Genomic DNA, 23,017 nt, shown 5'->3' on the forward strand with positions numbered 1-23,017 from the left:
TTTTAATTTTAGTATTTGTTTATTTTTTAAACATGAAAAATATATTCCCCTAAGCCAGTGTATCAGTCCCTTTGGTGATGATCTAAAAGATTTATGCCTCATGAAAACCCTACTCCTCTGGGAATCTACGTGTAGATAAGTATGTTTGTGGTTGTATAGATAAGTATGTTGCATAGAGCATTAAGAAGTTAATGATTCATTTTTAATCCCTAGATCCCAACCTGCAGTTAGCTCAGAGAAGATTGCTAGGGAAATGCTTACTCAGCTTTTGGGCTTTCTGAGCCTCTCATTCCTTCAGGAACCCCCCATGGGGTAAAAGAAAGAGCTGGCTCAGGACAGGAACTCAGAGTTAGGCTTCCCTGTCCTTCCTAGGGGGGTTGTACTGACGATTAATTCAGATGTGTTTCAGGAAAGCAGAACGAAACTATAGAACATCATGCAATTAGCATAGGGCATCACGAAAATGCTCCTTTGCAGAATACTCATCTCCCAATCCTGTTTTAGGATCGCAGGGAGGGCTGCCCGGGGCTGCCACAGCCAGGGCGGTCATGGCATAAAAGCTACCAAAGGCGCTACCAAAGACAGAGCACAAAGTCCCTCTCCTGCCCTCTGGATGAGCAGACCAGTCAGTGGCGTGACAGGCGGGGTGTGGGGGTGGGGCGGGGGCTGGCAGCCTCCAGGGTGACTTTGGACTAGCTTCAGCTCATCTCTCTCATGATGGACACCTCAGGCCCTGCCCACTGACAGAGCACATACTGATGGCATCTGCCCAGCCAGAGCTGTGAATAAACACAGACACTCTGCGAAGGTTTGAGCAGCTGATGCTGGAGGTCAGGGGTCTTGGCTCCTTGCCAGGCTGTCAACTAAAAAACGTGAACTGCTGAAGAGTCGGAGCCTGGGTGAGCCTGTTTTTCACATCTGAGGCTCAGTGGCAAAGTCCCAGGGTTAGGAGAGCAAATGTTAGGGTTAGGAGAGAGGGCCTTAGAAGCATCTAGGTCGAATCCAAACATTCTCACTTTTTCCAGAAAGAAACACCAAGGCTCAGAGAAGAAAAGGACCCAGTCGAGCTCACACAGTAGTAACCTGACAGCAGAACCGGGTCTGAGACTCCTGTTTCTTCTAGATGCTGCATTCCTGATTCAGATGATCAGCCTTCGGTGCAGAGCAAGCAGCAGGTGGGATGGACGTGAGCAGTGAGCAGTGTGCTGGTGCTGTGGGTCGCCGACCTTTAACCCCGGCACACCATCAGCGTCTTAACTCAGCCTGTCACCTTCTCCCTCCTGAAGACCGGTGGCTTAGAAGTAACAGCTCTCAGGGGCGCCTGGGTGGCTCAGTCGGTTGAGCATCCGGCTTCGGCTCAAGTCATGATTTCACGGTTGGTGAGTTCAAGCCCCGCGGCGGGCTCTGTGCTGACAGCTTGGAGCCTGCTTCGGATTCTGTGCCTCCCTGTCTCTCTGCCCCTTCCCCACTCGCGCTCTTTTTCTCTCTCTTAAAAATAACGAAAAACATCAAAAAAATTTTTTTACAAAGAAACTGAATGGGACTGAATGAGGAAAAGCAAGGGAAGCTCTGTTGGAGATTCTTACACGGATACCCTCACGGGTGCGCACACGGTTCTCTGCCCCGAGCAGAGAGCACAACAGCCTTCTCGGAGCTTGTTTTCTGGTTAGGGGGTCAGCGATCGGCGCATCAGGTGATTTTAGGAAATGGCATTGCTAAGGAGAAAACACACTAGTAGTGGGATAGAAAGTGACCCAGGGGCAGCCTGACCTCTTGGAAAAGGTGCCCATCGAGCTGAGGCCCGAATGAGGACGAGAAGGCAAGCGTGGGAAGATCCAAGGAGGGAGAATGGCCCATGCAAAGCCATCTCTGGGACAGGAACAAGCTTGCCGTTTGAGGAAGAGAAAAGCCAGCAGGGTTAGAGCATAGTCAGTGAGGGGAAGAGGGAAGGAGATAAGATCTGAGAGGAGGCTGTGTGGTCTGCACTTGAAGCTACTGCACTGTGTTTGGCTGAAGAATAGGTCACGGCATGATTCCACTTCCCAAGGAGCAGAGCCACAACAAAGCAGAAATCATAGCATCGTTGTGATGATAACTGCGAGGGCCAGGTGCTCACAGGCACGTGGCTGGGATGGGGTCACTGGGGCAGCTCCCTGGAACCTGCTACTGAGTTCTCACATTCAACGGGAGACATTCATCCGGGGTCCCTGCCTACGCCAGACAACCTCAGGAAGGCTTGTCCGCCGCTCCCCCAGGGAACTTGCACTCCCGGGGGAGCTGCACAGGTAAGAGGCAACTAAAGAACCCTGTGTTAACTTTTTTTTCAATGTTTTATTTATTTATTTTTGAGAGAGAGAGAGAAAGCGAGCAGGTGCAAGCAGGGGAGGGGCAGAGAAAGAGGGAGACACAGAATCCCAAGCAGGCTCCAGGCTCTGAGCTGTCAGTACAGAGCCCTATGCCGGGCTCAAACCCACAAACCGAGAGATCATGACCTGAGCCGAGGTCAGACATTTAACCCACTGAGCCACCCAGGCGTCCCAAGAACCCCGTTTTAAAAGTTTTTGTGAAAGGCGAGACTCTGAGCGCTCCTTCCCTGGCTTTCAGAGTCTTCTCGAGGATTCTTCTCCAGCCTGACCTGTTCTCAGAGTCAGCGATGACAGAAGAGTTCACTGCCAAGTGTAAATGGCACTGCACCTTCTCCCAGGAGTCCTGTATTTCATCGAAAGTCAAAGTCCTGGGCTCCTGGGTGGCTCAGTCGGTTGAGCGTCCGACTTCAGCTCAGGTCATGATCTCACAGTCTGTGGGTTCGAGCCCCGCATCTGGCTCTGTGCTGACAGCTCAGAGCCTGGAGCCTGCTTCCGATTCTGTGTCTCCCCCTCTCTCTGCCCCTCCCCTGCTCATGCTCTGTCTCTCTCTGTCGCAAAAATAAATAAAAACATTTAAAAAAAAATTAAAAAAAAAAAAAAAGAAAGTCAAAGCCCTGAGTCAGAGGGATATATGAAAACTTGTGTCATTTCAGTAATCTGCCATCCAGGTGGGTGTGGGAGGGAGCGTGTACGGCAGGGCCCTGTCTGCAGCCGGCTCTTCTAGCGCCAGGGTCCCGCCAGTGCTCACATCACCAGGCTCCGTTGCCTTGTTTATGTAAAACATGTATTCCATCCACCACGGGCATTTGACCCTTGGGAATTCACAGGAGATTTGCAGAGCCCCTGGCTCTTCACTACCGGCCAGTGTACATTTCCTGTGGAGGTAGTTGAGGAAGCGTGGGGATGGCCCCGAATCAGCAGTCAGAGGAGTGGCATAGCAGTTGAGGATATTCTCATGGAAAAGCCCAGCACCTTCCAGAAAATTCTGCATGGCTCAGCAAATTGTCTTGTCATCTTGTTGGCACTGCTTCTGTATTTCTTTCCCGTTTCAGACCAGGAGAGAACACATGGGCAATCTCTAGGGTTTGGTGTTATCTTCTCTCAGGAATGATCTAACCTTCAGTAAACAAGGCCAAGGAAACCTATTCCCGCCCTTTGGTCCCTCAGTCTGCTTCTAGGAATTTGTCCTAAGGAAATACTTCCCAAAGATTGTTTTTAAAAGCTTGTCTTAATAAAGGTTGATAGTATTATATATAATAGCGGAAGGTTGGAACTACCCCAGCTCCAAATGGCAGCCAGAAGGGCAAACTCTGGCCCATCCAGTTGAAGGAATATTATGACAAGTTTACCAGCGACAAATATAAATCTCACCAAGACATGGAAAAGCTGTCCACTGAAAATGTTAGAAATCAAAACTGCACAGGCCTATCCATTCCTTCCCTGGAGGCCTGTACCTGAAAACAGGAAGCGCTTGAGGAAACCTTAAACACAATTTAAATAAAGCACATCTTTTCTGTGGGCATTCGTATGCTTGGATATGCAAATAAAATCATCCTTGTGAAAATGGATTGCTAACTTTGAAATATTATTATTCATATTCTTCAAAACATAGCCCATGATTCTAATAGCTGCTAATTGCTCAATCCCGAGGTAGGTGGTTGGGACAGAAAAAAGATGGCTGCCTGGGAATCACAGGAATGGGGATCGAGTCTTGACTGGGCCTCTCCCTTCTCAGGTTACTCCAGGAGGTGGGATCCAGGAAGAACCACACACGCTCAGCCCAATGGATGGGAACGTCATTTTCTCCGTCACCTCTTGTCCTAGACCAGGGGAAACCACCCATCTGGCTCCAGTGGCCTGTCCTTCTAGAAAACTGCTCTGCTCCCCTACTAATAACATTAACTAGATCAGACAGGATTCTTAGCTGCAAACAACAAAAGTCTATTATGGATTTTTCCGTAATAACAATTCTTTTTATTGTTATTACCATCATTAGCATCCCCGCCTTGGTGCGAAGGCACTGTATCAGGCTTGGCGGGAAGCATTTTGTATGCATTAGCTCTTTTTATCCGTAACTTTAAAAAGGAGGCAATTACTTCCTGGTAAAGACGAAGTAATTGAGGTTTAGAAAGGTTAAGAAACGTGCTCCAAGGCCACCGATTTAGTAAGCGGTGGAGATGGTTTTCAGAGCCAGACTAACTGTGAAGCTGGAGGTCCCAACCCCCAGGTCCTGCTGTCTCCACAATGAAGCCTCTTTGGGGCTTTAGCAAAGCTCCAGCAAGCTGGGGATGGGGCCTCTGTCCTCGATGGATCCCTGCTGGCCTTAATATTTCAGCGCGATGTCCCGAGGGCTGCTAGAATTGTTAACATTCACACTAACAGACCCATGAAGTCGGTTTTTCTAGAAGCTCATGTGGACTGGCAAGAAACAGAAATGGCTCTCACAGCTTCAGGAAACATCTGCAAGTCCTCAAGGAGGCAAGACCTGCCCCTTTATCGCCTTTCCAGGAGAGATAGCAAGGCCGTTCCACTGCAGGGATAAGACAGACAGACTGCGTTTACTTTCCAGGCTGGGTCCCTGCCACTGTCAGGATCAGCCACTAGGGAGCAGACCCCATAATGGGTCACAGTCCTGAAATCAGAGTCACCACTTGCCTTCTAGGCCTCCCAGGGCAATGGCGAAAACAGGAACCAACAGCATTTGCAATTCAAGGTGACCAGGGTAGGGAAGAGGATGTGGGGTTAGGGGAAGGTATGAACTTTGGAGCTGGAAAGATCTGTTTCTTCACATCCTGGTTGTGTGATTCTGGGCAAATTTCCTAACCTTGCTGGGTTGTTTCTTCATCTGAAAGAGAGGTAAATAAGTATAGTCCCATTGCATAATTCCCATAAGAATTAAAGGGAACACCCATGTCGATAGTTAAAACTGCCCAGCACATAGTGGGGCTCTCTAAATGAGAACTACTATGAATATTACTGGTATTATTATAAAGATGCTAGTAAGGGCATCTATAAATGTTGTTGATAAGAAGAAAACAGAAGGGACATACGAGCTGGGTTTTGACAGGTAAGTAGGAGTTTGTTGAGTGGCTAATGGACAGGACGGGTTTTCTAGTTAGAAAGAACAGCACGGGCAGCTTTGTGAAGGAGCATGGAATGTTTCCGCAGCCTGAGTGGACCAGTTGGGAACTCCTGAACCATTCCCATCAAGCAATAATGGACCAGCCTGGGGCAAGATAAGCCTCTGCAATCCCTTTCCCACAGCCCTCAAATAAAGGAGAATAAATGACCTCTCTGGGTAAATACAGAAACCAGCATTCTTGTAAGCTATGTTCTCTGAAGCGAAGCAGCCTCCACACCCCTGGCTGGCCAGTCCACAGGGAACAAATAAACCGGCTCCCAGCACCCAAGCCTCTGATTCACCTCCTCTGGAGTTATATAGACGTGGGTTTGGTTCCTGCTGGAGCCACATCCCTTGCTGCATAACCTTGTAAAGTCTTTTGTCTCTCTTGCTGCTCAGGTCTGTTATCTGGAATAATGGGAATAATTATGTATCACATAGAGGTTATTGTACACTGTCTCAGCTCCTAGCACACAATGGGTGTGCTCTATGGCCCAGAGAAAGAGGCTGTTCTCATGCCTGAGCTCATGGCAGAGAGGGCAGGACTGACACTTCCTGGGGAAGCCTCACAATCTCAGACACCAAAGATAGAAAACAAGACTTCCACCGGGGCACCTGGGTGGCTTAGTTGGTTAAGCGTCCCACTGCGGCTCAGGTCACGATCTCACGGTTGTGGGTTCAAGCCCCGCATCGGGATCTGTGCTGACAGTGCAGAGCCTGGAGCCTGCTTCAGATTCTGTGTCTCCCTCTCTCTCTCTGTCCCTCTCCTGCTCACACTCTGTCTCTGTCTCTCTGTCTCTCTCAAAAATGAACACACACACACACACACACACACAAAGAAAACAAATGCTATGCTTTAGATGTTGCTCTGCACTTTGCTGTTTTCAATGAATAATAGATCACATCAGTACAGATCTTCCTCATTCTTTTTTCTATTGAGATATAACTCACATACCATAAAGTTCACTCTTTTATTTTGTTTAGTGTTTATTTATTTTTGAGAGAGACAGGGTGGCAGAGCATGAGCGGGGGAAGGGCAGAAAGAGAGGGAGACAAAGAATCTGAAGCAGGCTCCAGGCTCTGAGCTGCCAGCACAGAGCCCGACACGGGGCTCAGACTCCTGAGCCGTGAGATCGTGATCTGAGCCAAAGTCAGATGCTTAACTGATTGAGCCACCCAGGCACCCCAAGTTCATTCTTTTAAAGTGCACAATTCAGTGGGTTTTGTATATTCACAAGGTTGTGTACCCATCACTGCTACCTATTCCAGAATAATTTCATCATCCCCCAAAGAAACCTCATACCTGTTAGCAATCATTCCCCATTCCCTCCCCAACCCCTGGTAACTACTTATCTTTTTTTCTGTCTCCATGGATTTACCTATTCTAGACATTTCCTATAAACGGAATCATATTCTACGAGGCCCCCTGTGTCTGACTTCCTTCACTCGGCATAATGTTTCCAAGGTTCATCCATGTGATAGCGTGTCTCAGAACTTCATTGCTTTTATGGCCGAATCGTATCCCTTGTAGCATAATCTACCACATTTTGCTTATTCGCTCGTCGAAGGACATTTTAGATGGTTTCTACTTTTTGGCGACAGTGAATAATCCTTGTTCTTTGTAATGGTTGCACAGCCTCTTATTGAACAGTTGGCTCACAGTTTAAGCACTTCCTCCTGAAGGTGAGTTCTGATCTTTCCCATTTTTGGCCGATGCAAAATGCTAATGCAGAAAATGTTGCCACAACCTCGTTCTAGTCTTCCATAAGAGGCGGTCAAAATTACCTCGCTTCCTGAGGAAATTATCCAACCGAAGCAAAAAGTTATGTTGACAAAGATGTGAATTGCGGCAATTTTCACAGTAGCATAAAATTGGAACTACTTAAAGAGCCCACATAGAGGAGATGTTTAGATAAATTCTGTTATTCAACAAAATAATGTATAGTCAGTAAAAATGATAATTATGAAGGCAATATAGCAACAAGTGAGTTGCTAATGATGATCGGCAATGAAAACCAACAACAAAATACAAAATGACATCACCTGCATATGCTGGTTCCCACAATTAGATGTACAGAATCCTAGGGGCGCCTGGGTGGCTCAGTTGGTTAAGCGTCCAACCAACTCTTGGTTTCAGCCCAGGTCATGATCTCACGGTTAGTGGGTTCAAGCCCTGCATCGGGCTCTGTGCTGACAGCACGGAGCCTACCTGGGTTCTCTTTCTCCCTCTTTCTCTACCCCGCCCCCCCCACTCTCTCTCCCTCTCTCAAAATAAATAAACTCAAACAAAATTAGATGTACAGAAAACTAACACATCACAACAGAACTGTCCTTGGCAACAACTTCCTCATGTCCCAAATGGGGAAACTGAAACTCAGAGAGGGTGTGTGATTTGACCAAAGTAGGACTGGTCATATCTGGGATTTGAACCAAGCTCTCCTTCAAGGCTTGTATTCTTTTCATGGTGCCACAATCAAAAAACCGCTTCTGAAAACAACTTGACCCCTGGCAGCTTAGTCAGTATTGACGTGTACACAAAGCAAACCATGTCTGGAAGTCCTTAAATGACATAAAATAACTACACACACGCATACACATGCATGTGCACGCACACACACACACACACACACACCCCTGGGACAACCAGTGAACACATTCGCACTGGTAGAGATAGGATATGAGAACTTCATTCATTCATTGAAAAGCTATTTGTTGATTTCACTCAGATGTGGAATGTAAGAAACAAAACAGATGAACATACGGGAAGGGGAAAAAACAGAGAGAGGGAGGGAAACAAACCATAAGAGACTCTTAAATACAGAGAACAAACTGAGGGTTGCTAGATGGGAGCTGAGTAGGGGGATGGGCTAAATGGGTGATGGGCATTAGGGAGGACACTTGTTGGGATGAGCAGTGGGTGTTATATGTAAGTAGAATCACTAAGTTCTACTCCTGAAACCACTATGACACTGCATGTTGACTAACTAGAATTTGAATAAAAATTTTGAAAAAGAAAAAAAATTATAAAAAGGAAAAACTACTTGTTAAACACCTGCTGTAAGATATTTTTGATGCCCCGGAATCTGGCAATCAATAGTGATTAAAAAAGATATGATTCTTGCTCTTCTGGTCTTATGGTATTTAAATTTGGCTAATGATTGCCGAACATCTATTATATACTGTATGTCCGTGGTATTAACCCTGCTCATTGAGTCAGAGCATGTTATGCACCATAACGAGGCACTATTTCTAAATTTTTTTTTAAACATTTATGGATTTATTTTTGAGAGACAGAGAGAGACAGCGTGAGCAGGGGAGGGGCAGAGAGAGAGGGAGACACAGAATCCAAAGCAGGCTCCAGGCTCCGAGCTGTCAGCACAGAGCCTGACGCGGGGCTCGAACCCACGAACCGTGAGATCGTGACCTGAGCCGAAGTCGGATGCTTAACCGACTGAGCCACCCAGGCGCCCCAATGAGGCACTGTTTCTAATCTCATAACAAGCCTCTAAGATGGCTGTCAACCCCATTTTACAGATGAGAAAACTGAGAATCTGAGAGTGAGTGGATCTCCTGGGATGACCGAGAGAGGAGCAGCACTGTCTTCACGTCTCCTTGCTCTTAAACCTAGGGCCCTATTCCCTCCAGGGCAGCATCACCCCCAGCACCCACTCATCACAAAGCCCTCATAAAAGCCTAGGACTCAGTGAATTTGGGCCTATCCAGACTTACCGAACTTACCAGGATGGGGTCCAAGAAGCTTCTGCTTTTTTGTTTTTGTTTTGAATCAGTTGTCAGACTGTCCGATTTATTTTGAAAATGGATGTCAGAATCTTCTGGTTGTTGTTGTTGTTGTTGTTTTGACGGTGGGGGGCATGAGCTGGGGAGGGGCAGAGGAAAAGAGACAGAGAATCCTAAGCAGGTTTCACGCTCAGCACGGAGCCCAACGTGGGACTTGACCCCAACGATCCTGGGATCAGGAGCTGAGCCAAAATCGAGAGTCCGACACTTAACCAACTGGGCCACGCTGGGGTCCCAGAATCTTCTGTTCTTAATAAGATCTCTATACGCTTCATACCTATGCTAAAGTTTAGAAACCCCTGTCCTAACCTGTAAGCTGGAATCTTACAGTTCAATCTTCCAAGAAAGGAATTACCCTGGCCTCAATCCTCAAATTCCACTCGGGGGCAATATCGGCCAATGTGTCCCAAGAAGCAGTCCATTTTTGAAGGAAATGGAACCAGCCATGACATTCTTTCATTCACTGGACCAACAGTGAGGGCTTCCCAGGTGCCAGGCACTAAGCTGGCCAACGGTGGACAATTCCGATTATTCTTCCTCTGTTTACAAACTTTGGAACAATGTGGCAGAAGGAAAGGCAGGATCATACTGTTTTGCAGGCTTTCCCATCAAGGGGTGGAGTCTCTTTCTTCACACCTTGAATTCCAGGCGGGCCTCATGACTTGCTTTAACCAGAAGAACATGGTGGAAGTGACTTGTGGGGTTCCAGATCCTAGATCTCAAGGCCTCGCTGCTTCTACCTTTGCCCTTTGGAAAGCTTCTGCATCGGGAACAGAAGCCCTGGGTGAGAAACCATGTAGAGAGGCCCAGCTGCCCCAGCTAAGGCCTAGATGTGTGGGTGAGGCATCCCCACACCGGCCACCAGGGGAGCCCAGAAGGCCCAGTCCACCCACCGGATGGTAAGAAATAACAAATCGCCATTGTTTTAGGCCACTAAGTTTCAAAGCAGAAAATCACATAGCGACAGATAGAAATAGCAATTTCTTTAGCAATTATTTACGAGGGCCTCCTCTGCACCAAATTTTATCTTATCCTAGGTGTTGGGGATCTGCACCTTGTTGAACAAGACAGGAGAAGCCCCAGCCTCATCTGGGAGAAGATAGGCAATAAGTAAGTAAGCGGGCAGACGCTGTTCGACAAAACACTGTCTAAACGCTCTTTACTCTTCTGGCCATGGAATCAGCAAACTATTTCCCACTTTTCTGGAGTTCTTACTGTTTTTTTCCGTGTTCTCTTACCATGTTCAGAATCGGATTTTCAGACCTAGACCACGTCTTCAAAGAATGTTAAAGGTTTTAAAGCAGACAAAATCAGTTATGGGGTGCGTATTAAGATGGCAAACTGGGGCGCCTGGGTGGCGTAGTGGGTTAAGCGTCCGACTTCGGGCAGGTCACGATCTCGCGGTCCGTGAGTTCGAGCCCCGCGTCGGGCTCTGGGCTGACGGCTCAGAGCCTGGAGCCTGTTTCCGATTCTGTGTCTCCCTCTCTCTCTGCCCCTCCCCCGTTCATGCTCTGTCTCTCTCTGTCCCCCCCACCCAAAAAAAAAAAAAAAGATGGCAAACTAACGCTGGGTTCTCTCCCTTGAGCAAGGGCGGAGAACAGGGTTGAGGAGCTTGCAAAACAATATATAAGAAGAGGCCCCTGGGGAGTCAGAAGTCTGCCTGGAACTGGTGTTTGCACCTGGGACCGGGGGGGGGGGGGGGGGGCAGCCAGCAGCCCTGGGGAAAGGCCGATGGAGGGCACAGAAAGAGGACAGGCCGGAAGAAAGGCCTTTAAGGCTGGCCACTGCCTTGTCCTGGGACATCCACTGCCCGCCTTTTCCCATGAGCGACCAGCAGCACAGGCAGGCCACACGGGTCAGCCTGTGAGGAAAGCAAAATGCCCCAATGAGAAGAAAAATAAAATGGAGCTAGAGATTACACCCCAGAGAGACCGCCTCCTCCCGCTGCTGCTGCTGCTTCCCGTGGAGTGAAAGACAAATCCCCGACCAGGGGATTCATCCCACCTAGAACGGTGGGATTAAACCAGAGAGATCAAGAGTGATGCTGGAGGGTCCTGAGGTTCTGCGACCTAGGGCTTGACGCCTCCTCATACTTAATCCCAGTGGGAGGGGCAGACACTAGAACCTGGTCCTCTGCCCTTCCCCCAAAACATCCCAGAGCAGGGATATGTCAAGGGAACGTGCCCTCACAGACCAAACTAATTAGCCGCCTGTGAAGCACAACCACAGTGAAAGGGGAACAAATGTCTCCCAGGACAAACACCCACCGTCTGAAGCCAAATGACTGGAATAGACTGGCTAAGAATATGCACGGTAAACACATTTAGGAGAATAAGGCGTTTAAAAATATAAAGCAAGAACAGGAAATCTGATCTTACAACTTTCATGATGTATGATGAACATACAATTCACCGCACACATTTGAAATAATCAACTGGATGAGGTTTTTTAAATTTTTTTAAATTTATTTTTATTATTATTATTTATTATTATTCTTTTTTTTTTTTTTTTTTTTTGAGAGAGAGAGAGAGAGACAGCAGGGGAGGGGCAGTGAGAGAGAAAATCCCAAGCAGGCTCTGCACTGTCCGTGCAGATCCCAGTGCAGGGCTTGAACCCACGGACCATGAGCTCATGGCCTGAGTCAAAACCAAGGGTCGGACGTTCAACAGACGGAGCCCCCCAGGCTCCCCTGGATGAATTTTGACCTAAGTATCCGTCTGTGAAACCACCGCCATAATCAAGATCATGAAGATCTCCTCCCCACCTCGAAGGTTCCTCCTGCCCCTGGCAACCCACCCTTTACTCTTATCTCCATCCCCCGACAACCAGGGATCTGCTTTCTGCCACCAGAGGTCAGTTTTATACAGAAAATTTTGTGTAAATAGAATTACATAATTTTCATTCTCTTGTATACAGCTGACTTCAGCTAGGCGTGATTGTTGTGAAGTGCATCTATGTCATTGTATGTGCTGAAAGTGTTTCCTTTTTATTGCTGAGTAGCATTCAGATACTCCTAAAACTTTTGCACTCAGAGCCCAGTTCTCCTCAATCACTTTTCAAGTCAACATTGTCAGTGTCCGTGATTTGTCACATAATATCTTTCGTCTATGCTTTCAAAAGCACTGATTATGCAACCATTTATTTAAAAAAAAAAAATGTATAAAAGAATTGAATGCCTGGAGCGCCTGGGTGGCTCAGTCGGTTGAGCGTCCGGCTTCAGCTCAGGTCATGATCTCATGGTTTGTGAGTTCGAGCCCCGCGTCGGGCTCTGTGCTGATGGCTCAGAGCCTGGAGCCTGCTTCGGATTCTGGGTCTCCCTCTCGCTCTGCCCCTCCCCCACTCGCGCTCTTGTTCTCTCTCTCTCAAAAATAAATGAACGTTAAAAAGAATAGTTGAAAAGAGATGCTTCCCCTCACCAACCAAATAATATATAGAATATATATCTATATTCTCAGGTACTGAGTATACTTTCAATATGTGGTTTCAACCTGTTTAAACGGGATGTTTTCTTGAATTACAGTTGGGAGTGTTGGCCTTGCTTTGGTTTTCTTCATCAGGGACTCCTGTTACCTGTGTGTCTGTTCTCTTTTGCGTGCCTTGGATACGTGTCACTTTCTCTTGTCTTGTTTCTCCCATTCTTCATTTTCTTTTTACTTGCAAGTCTTTTTCTTCTTCACCATCTGTTTCTCTTAAGGTATTATCTGCTGGGTTTAGTCCCTTATGCCACTTGGGGTTCAGCCTTCATTTCTTAAAAAAATTTCGAATTCCTTTCTGAATTCTTCATTCCAGTTTTGAGTTCTTCTAATTCCAATTTATGCAGTTCTCTCGGGTCGTGTTTCAGGTGCTTAGTATATTGTCATTTTTGAATATGTTATGGTTTGGGTCTCTTTTTAACCACGTCTCCCTGGTGTGCTTCCATTGTCTATAGGGGTGTTATTCTGCTTCCCTTTGGTCCCTTTGCTGTTCATAATTGTGTGTGGAATTTGGCCCTGGTACTTTTCTATTGTTGGTGTCATTGTGAAATGATCCTCCCTGACTTTTTGGATTAAGGCTATGTTCAGGAAAGATTTTCACCATAGAGCTCCCTCTTCTGCTGCTTGTATGTGTTTAAAAATAAAGTAGCTTGCTTTCTGGGATTTCCTGCCTCTGTCCTTATCCTTTCTTGGGTCTGGGCCATCTCTTTCTTTCCTTGTCTTCAAATTCTGGTAGTGTCTCACATGTTCCTACATTGCCTACAAAGCGTCTCAAGAGTAATACAATCTCTCTCATCTCTGTCTTGCTCAATTCTGATTTTAGTCCTGGGTGTTTTCCCCAGTGTGGGATCTTGTCCTAGAAGAAGGCAGGCAGTCTCATGAGCTTATCAGGGCTGCCCTGCTCCAGCCCTTTCAGGTGCTCTTCCAGTAGGTCCTCACATGAACCCACTGTTGGGAGAGGACAAAACGTCTCCCACCTTCAGCCGACATTTTTAGATTGGCTGCCCCTCTTCTGTGACCACCTGTGCCTGTCTTGGGTTCTCCTGTTCTCACATCCACCACGTACAACCCCTGCGCCTCCCTTTTCCTCCTATACAAATGCTGCTCTTGTGGAAGTTTTTGGTTTGCCTCACCTGCTTGTGTTTGGGGGCTCCTGGGGTTACCTTGTGACCTACTTTTTTTTAAGTATTGTCTGGGTTTTCGGTTTTGCTATTTGGGTGTCGTTTTTATGTGGAGATTTGGAGATTGAAAAACTATGGCTCTACCAGCAACAGCCTGCTCTTTTTGTGTTGAATTTCAATTGCTTAACGATCTTGTCTCCAAATTCTAGCACTGTCTGATGTGCTTCTGTGTTGACTATAGAGACCCTCAGGAGTAATACAATCCAGCCCACCACACATGTCCTAGAGCCTGCTAACAAAGGCTGGTAACTTACAGGGCATCTGGATCTAGAATCCTTAGCTTGGGAATTTTTGTTGTTGCTGTTTATTTATTTCTGAGAGGAACAGAGGGTGAGCAGGGGAGGTGAAGAGAGAGAGGGGGACAGAGGATCTGAAGCAGGCTCTGCACAGCAGAGAGCCCGATGTGAGGCTCGAACTCATGAACCGTGAGATCATGACCTGAGCCACAGTCAGACGCTCAACCAACTGAGCCACCCAGGCGTCCCTTAGCTTGGGAACTTTATGGAGAGCTACTTCCTCTGGGAAATCTTGGTTATCACCCCTAAGTAGAGCCTTTCTCCCTTCTGTGTGCTTCCTTCATTACACCCCTTGGGTTTTATGTGCATACGACCCCAGAGCTCCAGGACGAGGGGCCACGCACGTTTCCTCTGTTTCCCCAGGCCCTCGCACAATGCCTGGTATGAGGACTTCATACATATTTTCTGTGAGAAGGAATTTGGGCTAAATGATGCTTGCAGCTGTGTTACATAACTGAAAAAAATATTTTAATTATTCTTAAAAATAATTCATACTCATCACAGAAACTTAGAAAATACCCCCTCAAAAAAAGCATATAGAAAATATTTACCTATAATCGCATCCCCAAGAGAGAACCACGATTGCCCTTTTGGTATATTTCATTTTGTTTTTATGCGTATTTAAACCATTTAGTTTGAATAATGTTGTATGCCACTTTAACCCTGTTTTTCCATGCACATTTTTGCATTTCCCCATGTATTTTTCTTCCTAGCATTATGTAATAGCTGTGCATTATTCTAGTGTGTGATAAAAGCAATTTCAGTACAAATTTAAAGGTACTTCTAAAACAACAAAGACAAGTTTACACACACTGCCTGCTGATATCTTGAAATGACATGCCCTATAATGACTGGAAATGAGGAGAAGGCAATTCCAGTTTTAGAACACGTTCAGGGTGGCTGTGTAAGTGCAAAATAGTTCTTAATATAATTAATGTACTCCACTCATTGCCAGATGCTATTCCCACACATTCCACTAGGTGGCAGAATAGGTTAGATAATAGTGGTTCTCAACCTTCGTGGGCATCACCATCATCTGCCTAGGCTCCAGCCTGAGTTTCTGAGTCTTTAGCCTTGGGGTGGGGCCCAATAATTTGCATTTCTAACCAGTCCCAGGTAATTCTGAAATGCTGGGAGAAAACACACTTTGAGAACTTTAAACTACAAGAAGTCGATGTAGATAAACCCAAAGCACATTCACCCACACATCCCCATGTTTAGTGTATTTTGTACCAGTTTTATGGGCACAGAGAAGAATAAGAGATTCCCCGTTCTCCATGCAGTGCCTGGGCGGCTCAGCTGGTTAAGTGTCCGACTCTTGATTTCAGCTCAGGTCTTGATCTCATGGTTTGTGGGTTCGAGCCATGCACAGGGCTCTGCCCTGGCAGTGTGGAGCCTGCTTGGGATTCTCTCTCCCCCACCTCTCTCTCTAATAAAGAAACTTTAAAAAAAGAGATTTCCTGTGATCCAGACATAATCTTACAGGGGAGTAGTGGCGGGGGAGGGGGGGGGGAGAAATGAGTAACACTAGGTTTATTACTCCTACCTCTCCATTTTTTCTTCCTGACATGCAGCCTTCGAGTGGTTTTGTTTTTCTGATCCTGTCTCAAATAAATTTCAAGCTTTGTGCCCTTAAAGCTTGAATGATCAACTAGCTCAAGAGTTGCATTACTTGGCTAAATCTGCTGAACCACCAAACTCAGGAATGTCTGCTCTCCTAAAACTCTCAGATTAAAAATCTCTGAACCCACCGATGCTTGAGATACAAAAGTACACCTGTCACCCCTCTCTGACTCTGCAGGAGTAAAAATAAAACACTAGGATGACTATGTTCTTGGTATCTGCACTTGGTTGCCTTCTGGATTAATTATTCATTTTATTTATTTATTTTTTTTTTAATTTTTTTTTCTCAACGTTTTTTATTTTTTATTTTTTATTTTTTGGGACAGAGAGAGACAGAGCATGAACGGGGGAGGGGCAGAGAGAGAGGGAGACACAGAATCGGAAACAGGCTCCAGGCTCCAAGCCATCAGCCCAGAGCCTGACGCGGGGCTCGAACTCACGGACCGCGAGATCGTGACCTGGCTGAAGTCGGACGTTTAACCGACTGCGCCACCCAGGCGCCCCTAATTATTCATTTTAAATTTCGAGCATAGTTCATTTGGGGAGAAAAACTTGATTCATGATTGCCCATATTTTCCTTTAAATACTACTGATCACCTGTGGTATATCTGCATTAGGAAAATATTACATTGAAAATAGGGTTCCACTACATATCCAGTATTGTTGGTGAGCTCTCTTCTGCATTTCCGGGTCTTACTAGACCAGGCACATTTGCAACTACGTGGATGGAACCAGAGGGTATTATGCGAAGTAAAATTAGTCACTCAGAGAAATACAAATATCATATGACTTCACTCATATGAGGACTTTAAGAAACAAAACATGAGCATAAGGGAAGGGAAACAAAAATAATATAAAAACAGGGAGGGGGACAAAACAGAAGAGACTCACAAATGTGGAGAACAAAGTGAGGGTTGCTGGAGGGGTTGTGGGAGGAGGCATGGGCTAAACGGGTAAGGGGCACTAAGGAATCTACTCCTGAAATCATTCTTGCACTATATGCTAACTAATTTGGATGTAAATTTAAAAAAATAAAAAATAAAACAAGTTAAAATTAAAAAAAAAAAAAGAGGGCGCCTGGGTGGCTCAGTCGATTAAGTGTCTGACTTCAGCTCAGGTCATGATCTCCCAGTTTATGGGTTCAAGCCCCACATCCGGCTCTGTGCTGACAGCTCAGAGCCTGGAGCCTGCTTCGGATTCTGTGTCTCCCTCTCTCTCTGCCCCTCTCCCATTCACACTTTCTCTCTCTCAAAAATAAACATTAAAAAATCAAAAAATGTATTTAAAAAAAAAGAGAGAGACCAGGCATATTCGTGACATATCACATTAATTACTGGGATGTAAATAGTGACTGTTGATAGGTTTGCTTTCAACACATGCCTTGGGCTTAATTATTATTTCTAAATCAGTGATGCCTAGATTGCTGAAATTTTATTTGTGGCCTTAATTCATCTCAAACAATGTTTCTCAAGTACTTGAAAATGTTAATAAAAGCAAACGGATAAAAGATGCAGACAGAATTCAAATGAAATACAAATAATCATACATTAAAAAATCTGCCATGGAAACCAATTTGACAATAAACTTCATATATTGAAAAAAATTAAATTAAATTAAAAATTTTTTAAATTAAAAAAATTTAAAAAAATCTGTTTTCTGTCTTCACATAAAGACAAGAAATGTCAATTAAAGCAAGCTTGAGATGCCCTCTTTATATTTACTAAATTGGCAAACATATTTAAAATAGTCACTGAAAGCATCTGTGCCTTAAACTACCTGCCACAATAATGAACGACTTTATAAAATTCTGCAAGCTATGTAGGCTACATCAATATAAGAAAATTATGGCAATACATCTGTCATGTTTTCCACTTAACACAGGAATTACCAGTTTAAATACTGTTAAACTCTTGTCCAATAACAAGAGTTGAGTCATATGGGCAGTATGATTTTATTGTTTATTTTTTTAACTGAATACCTCCTCAGTAATTTATAATGGCTTTGTGGTAATGTGTTTCAAATAAAAAGCACTGGAAAATGGATTCATCTCTAGGATAATATGCGTTTCAAGTGGTATTGAGCACCATACTGATGGATATGTAATAACAAACGTATGTTATTAATAAAAAAAAATAATAACCACTCAAAACTGATGATGTTGTGGCGAAACATGTATTTAATCCAGCAAGGTGACACCATAAATCCTTTTAACCCACTTGGAAAGCCATGTGATAAATATGATGCAAAAGCCATGAAGTGTTCCTTCCCGGACACAGAGGGTTTCTGGGGAGCCAGGAATGACCTTTCTTGACTTTGACAGTCCTTAAACAGGTGTTCACTTTGTAACTATATACTATATGGAAGGTGTATGTGCCCTTCCATGTTTGTGACCAAAAAAATGTTAAGAAAGAGTTCTCCTTTGCTTTTACCGATGAGTCTTATACTGGGAACTTGTTCTAAAAAAAATATGCACAAAGAAGTTCTCTGTAGCATTATCTGAAAAGCAAAACTGGAAGCTACCTAATTATTCATCAAAACAAGAATCATTTTGCAAACTATGGTAATAAAAGTATTACAAAGGATTCTGGTAATTGAAAAGACTTCAAGCACATTTCTGACAGCACAATAAAAAATGATTTGCAATCATGTAAGTTCATACTTATGTGCATAAGGATTAGGAGAGAATATTACAAATTGTTATGATATAGGAGCTCTGGGCAATTTTCTCTATAAATTTGTATTATTGTTGGATTATCTTTACCACAAATTGAGAACATGTGGTTCAAGTGCAAAGGACAGGAACATCTCACTGGAAAGGACTGCCTGTGTCTAATCACGCAATGATCACCAAACATTCTGCCCAAATGTTCTCAGAACAATGTAGCTGTTCATAGGACACAGCAGAACAGGAAAGTCTAAGAGGAAGAGCTGTGTCATTGGTCTTTCATTTTGCTTCAATGTTTTTATCCTCTCAAAAGTTATTTTTCTACCAGTTAACATATCCCCTAGGATGATCCGTGGAACTTATTAAAATATCTTCCCAAGAACTTACTGAGCATCAGATAATAACAACCTTACACTGTTGCTGGGCAGATAAGGCATTCACCTGGATTTGGAAAAAGTCATGGATCAAGGGTGAAAGTCAGCGGTTTGCCAGTTGCAAAAGGTACAATGTGATGAACTGCCAGCAGATTGCACAACTAACTACCCTAGGCAAAAATGTTGAGTCAGCCTGAGTTGAGGGATGCTGGTTAACTGAGGCTTTAAAGATCTTGGAAGGTCAGTGGGATCCTAAAGGCTGCCCCTAGGGCTGGGAGAAAGGAACAATGGGGGCTTTTCCACGAGGCTGGGAGAAGACCCAAAGTGCAAAGCCAGGAAAAGAAATATAAAACTGAAGAGATGAGTTGAGACTCAATTATGGGTGGGTTAATACATCTAGACTAGACCCCTCTTCCCCCCACCCCCTACCCCCCACCCCTGTTGGTAATAGTGACTCACTGAGGTGGTTTGAACAGAGGAGCCATGTGCTTGAAGGAGCGGTTGGCGAGACTCCCCGGAAGTATTCCAGAGTGTGAACGGGCGGAAAGGCACACGCAAGTGATGAAGGGGGAAGGGAACAGTCCAGGTTTGGATCCAAGAGACTTGAAGTAGGGAGAGAATGGGAAGGGAAACAACGAAAGGTGGGGAAAGTCTAGGGTCTGGGTCTGTGGAGGCTAAAACTCTGGGCCCCAACCCCCTCATCACCGCTCACTACTCCTCCAAGCAATTAGCCACTTTTCAGGCCTCAATTTTCTCTGTGTAACAGGACAGCCTGCCCTCTGATGGTGCCGTTGGGGATCAAAGGTACAGGATGATGTTTGGTGAACAACAAGGGGCCTTACAAACTGAAATGAAGAAGAATGACCCAACTAGGAGATGGGCTGAATAGTGGAGGAAGGAAGAGAATCCCAAGCTCTGCAACCTGCATTCACGGTACTTCCCCCCATCTGTATCTACTCACGGAGGTCGCCAAAATTCTTTCCTTGCATTTGACTTTTCAACGTATTGTTTCCCTCTTGGATCTCATTCAGAAATTGTTATATCATTGGGCTTACGTTCTAGAACGTGCAGAAACAGCAAAGGAACAGAGTCGCTTTAGATCCACACGACGGCCAGTTCCATTTCTAAAAAACACATTCTAAAACGCAATCAACTCTCGCAAAGTCCCACCTGAATTCACTGGGGAAAGAAGGCAAGAAAACAGTCTTCAAACTACAGAATGTATTTTTAAGGAAACGCAGCTTTATTACTTTCAAGTACAAACAGTAACTTGGACTTGACTAACCAAATGTTGCCTAATTGAGAGAACCTGCCTTAATGTACAGACATCAATGATTTATAGTTAGCACAATCACTCACAGTAGAATGCTTCCATACGATGCGTGAAAGTAACTTCTCATCTTATAAAGACATCTTGTCCCACATTCTCTCCGCTATCTGCTCACGCAGTCCCTTTCTCCTCTCACCCCACAGACACTTCAGATGCAAACTTCACCTCCTTCCCCCTAGATCACAATAGACATCAAATTAGTGAAACATGAGAAGATACATTTTGACCACGTTGCCACAGACGTCGGATTGGTGAGACCAGCCTTTTTCAACCTGAGCGCTCTCGTCGAGAGTACGAAGTCTAAATTAGTCGAAATGCGTCTGTTCACAATGTGAGTAGAGGGACACAGGGTAATTGTGAGCTTTTGTCATCTGCGTTAATAGTTTTCCAGGTTGAAATATGCAAAAACATTTTTCTCTGAGCACATTCATGAAGCGCAGACGTAGCTGGGTTCTCTAGGCGGCGACGACAGCACGGGGTTACGACTCGTCGGGACCGTAATACTAACTGGAAGCGACCGAAGTCCCCTGTCGTAGGAAGACCGGAGACACCCTGAAACAACCCGACAGCCAACACCCGTTTGAACGGAGCACGATCATTCAGCCTGATAAGGGAGTGGTACAAAGACTACCCAGGACTCCACCGGAGGATTTATTCTGGGGAACACTTTCCTAGAGTAGGCACAAAGGGACCCTCTGCTCCCACGCTGCCGAAGACGCCTAGTGGGCATTTCTGCCCAAGACGCTAACCTGCTCTTGCCATCACACTCTGTCTGGGGGTCGCGTAATCCTCTGGGGTGTCTTGCAAATATCGTGGCCAGCACCGGCATAACCAGGTAGGAAGGCTGTGGCACGGGGACAGACCTCAAGAGCTTCCCTCCTGCCCTGACAAATCCCGTGTCCCTAAAGGCAAAGGGGACCGTGTGGCCCGCCCCAGACGGCGTCCTAGAGCAGTGATCTGATTCTGCGCGCTTCCTGACTGAGGAGGGCACCTGCAGGTCGCCCCAGCCTGCCAGAGGCCAAGCGGAGGCCCCGAGACTGGTAGAGCGAGTGGCGGTGGAAGCTTCACCTCCAGGCCCCCAAGAAGCCAGGGTGCACTGTCCCCGCTTCAAGGAGCTGGCCGCGTTTGGCCAGAGCAGCGGCGGAAAACCCGGCTGCACCTCCATCCTTCGCCATTTCTGTTAGGTCGAAATGCCGAACCGAACAAGCCACTTCTCGTCTAAAATGATACCGTTTACAAAAATATTTCTTTTCTCCTGAAGGGGTTTTACAAATGCAGAGCAGTGACCACTCTCCCGAGCGCAAACACTGGAATGATTACATCACCCTCATCCACACTTCGCCGAGTGTCTGCAATGGCCACAAGGGTCTTTTTTAACTGTGAAAAATGAGGCGCGATCTAAAATTTAGTAACAGTATTTATTCCCTACCTTCCACTTATAAAAAGCTATCCAAACGTGTGCACCTTCCCGTGGAACTTTTCAAAGTCTAGCCCCACCCCTGAAAAGAAGGCTTCCTTCCTATTCCTCTGACAGGTCTGAGGGTCAGCCTGGTACCAGTTTTGCCGAATTTGACTTCTTACTTCAAACAACGGGGCTGGAGGAAATGACTTTGCTTTGGAATGTTAGAACTTCCCCCTCCCTCAGCTCTCCTGGACCCCCAGCCCCGCCCTTATGGAGCTGAGAGGTGAGGAGCCCCTCCCTCCCACCACACGTCTTCACTCAAGAAATCCAACGCTCATCAAGAAAGGATGGAGTCTATGTGCTCAGGACTTGCGAATTTTTCAGAAATGAGCATGTTCACAAGAGAGGAAAAGGCAGCTGCCTCCCCTCCGAGCTAAGGGAGCGCAAGTCAGGGCGCGGGGAAGACAACCTTGTAAGGCCATGAAAGGGGACTAACAAACTACAGCTTTAGCTACCTCCTCCCCACCCTCTGATGCTCCAGTTTGCTTTATTCTTTCAAAGGACGCGTTAGCTCTTCATTTTCACAAAAGCCGGCCATTGTATGGCTAAATCCGGCATCTATAAAGCACTGAAATAACCCGCTCAGGTGGACCGAAGGCCTTTGGTGAGGAGGAATCTAAGTGAGGACTCCAACCACTGCCTCAAGTACTGCTGTCCCAACCAGCTGCGCCACGCTACCCGATGGGAACTTCGGTGTCTGCTGAAAATTGAAATGGGACGTGCCGTAAAAGTGCCAGGTCGGTCATTAAAAAAAAAAAAAAAAATTCCCACAAATGACTATAATTCCTGCTGGATGTATCTGGGAGTGAGGTGGGCGTAGGGATGGCCATCAGATCCGCAATCTCAGTTATTTGTTCAGGTTGGAGGAAGAGGAAAAAGTCATTTGCTCTCATCACCGCCCAAAGTCTCCTGAGGCTCCTGTGAAATCGGTTCCGGCCGCAATTCTGGTTCCGGTTCTTGGAAGACAGAGCGGAGCCCACGCACAGAACCCATGGCCTTTGGGGATGGAGAACACATTACTCTTTTACCTCATCCCCTTACAGTCTCAACAAGAATATTAACTAAACCTGTCCTTGAAGCCAAACACGAATTCTCTAGAATATTAACTTTACAAAGGCCTTCAGAGGTCACCGTCGGGCTCTGTGCTACTGCGGAATGTGGGAGGGCTGGGTCCCCACCAGGGCTGGCATCATTCTCAGCTCTGCCGGGAGCCTTTCTCCCACCTGTAAAACGGACAGGCTTTCATATTCGCGTCAGCAAGAACAAATAACACAGTCCCAGGTGGAGGCTGCAAATGGGGTTCCAGTTCGTATGTTCACCTTCAAACT

General features: G+C 45.8%; 1 protein-coding gene and 1 long non-coding RNA gene across 3 annotated transcripts in view; one reads left to right on the top strand and one right to left on the bottom strand.

Moving 5' to 3' along the window:
- Nucleotides 1-23,017, bottom strand: part of FBXW2 (F-box and WD repeat domain containing 2) — a 60,211-nt gene that overhangs the window by 7,359 nt on the left and 29,835 nt on the right. The window contains exons 8-9 of one of the 2 annotated variants that reach the window (XM_086683860.1): nucleotides 9,226-9,364; nucleotides 6,445-7,280 (exon numbers count right to left, since the gene is read on the bottom strand). The exons of the other annotated variant lie outside the window; for it this stretch is intronic. Coding sequence (XP_086539986.1) covers nucleotides 7,269-7,280; nucleotides 9,226-9,364 — 151 coding nt within the window. The 3' untranslated portion in view covers nucleotides 6,445-7,268. Of the gene's footprint in view, nucleotides 1-6,444; nucleotides 7,281-9,225; nucleotides 9,365-23,017 lie in introns of those variants that run through there. 2 annotated transcript variants of the gene reach the window in all.
- Nucleotides 962-22,984, top strand: LOC147575024 (uncharacterized). The gene is made up of 2 exons (XR_015242986.1): nucleotides 962-2,285; nucleotides 19,664-22,984. It is a non-coding gene; the product is annotated as an uncharacterized LOC147575024 (long non-coding RNA).

The sequence above is a fragment of the Puma concolor genome, chromosome D4, assembly GCF_028749965.1.
Source record: "Puma concolor isolate L17-30 chromosome D4, mPumCon1.1.hap2, whole genome shotgun sequence".
Taxonomy (NCBI): domain Eukaryota; kingdom Metazoa; phylum Chordata; class Mammalia; order Carnivora; family Felidae; genus Puma; species Puma concolor.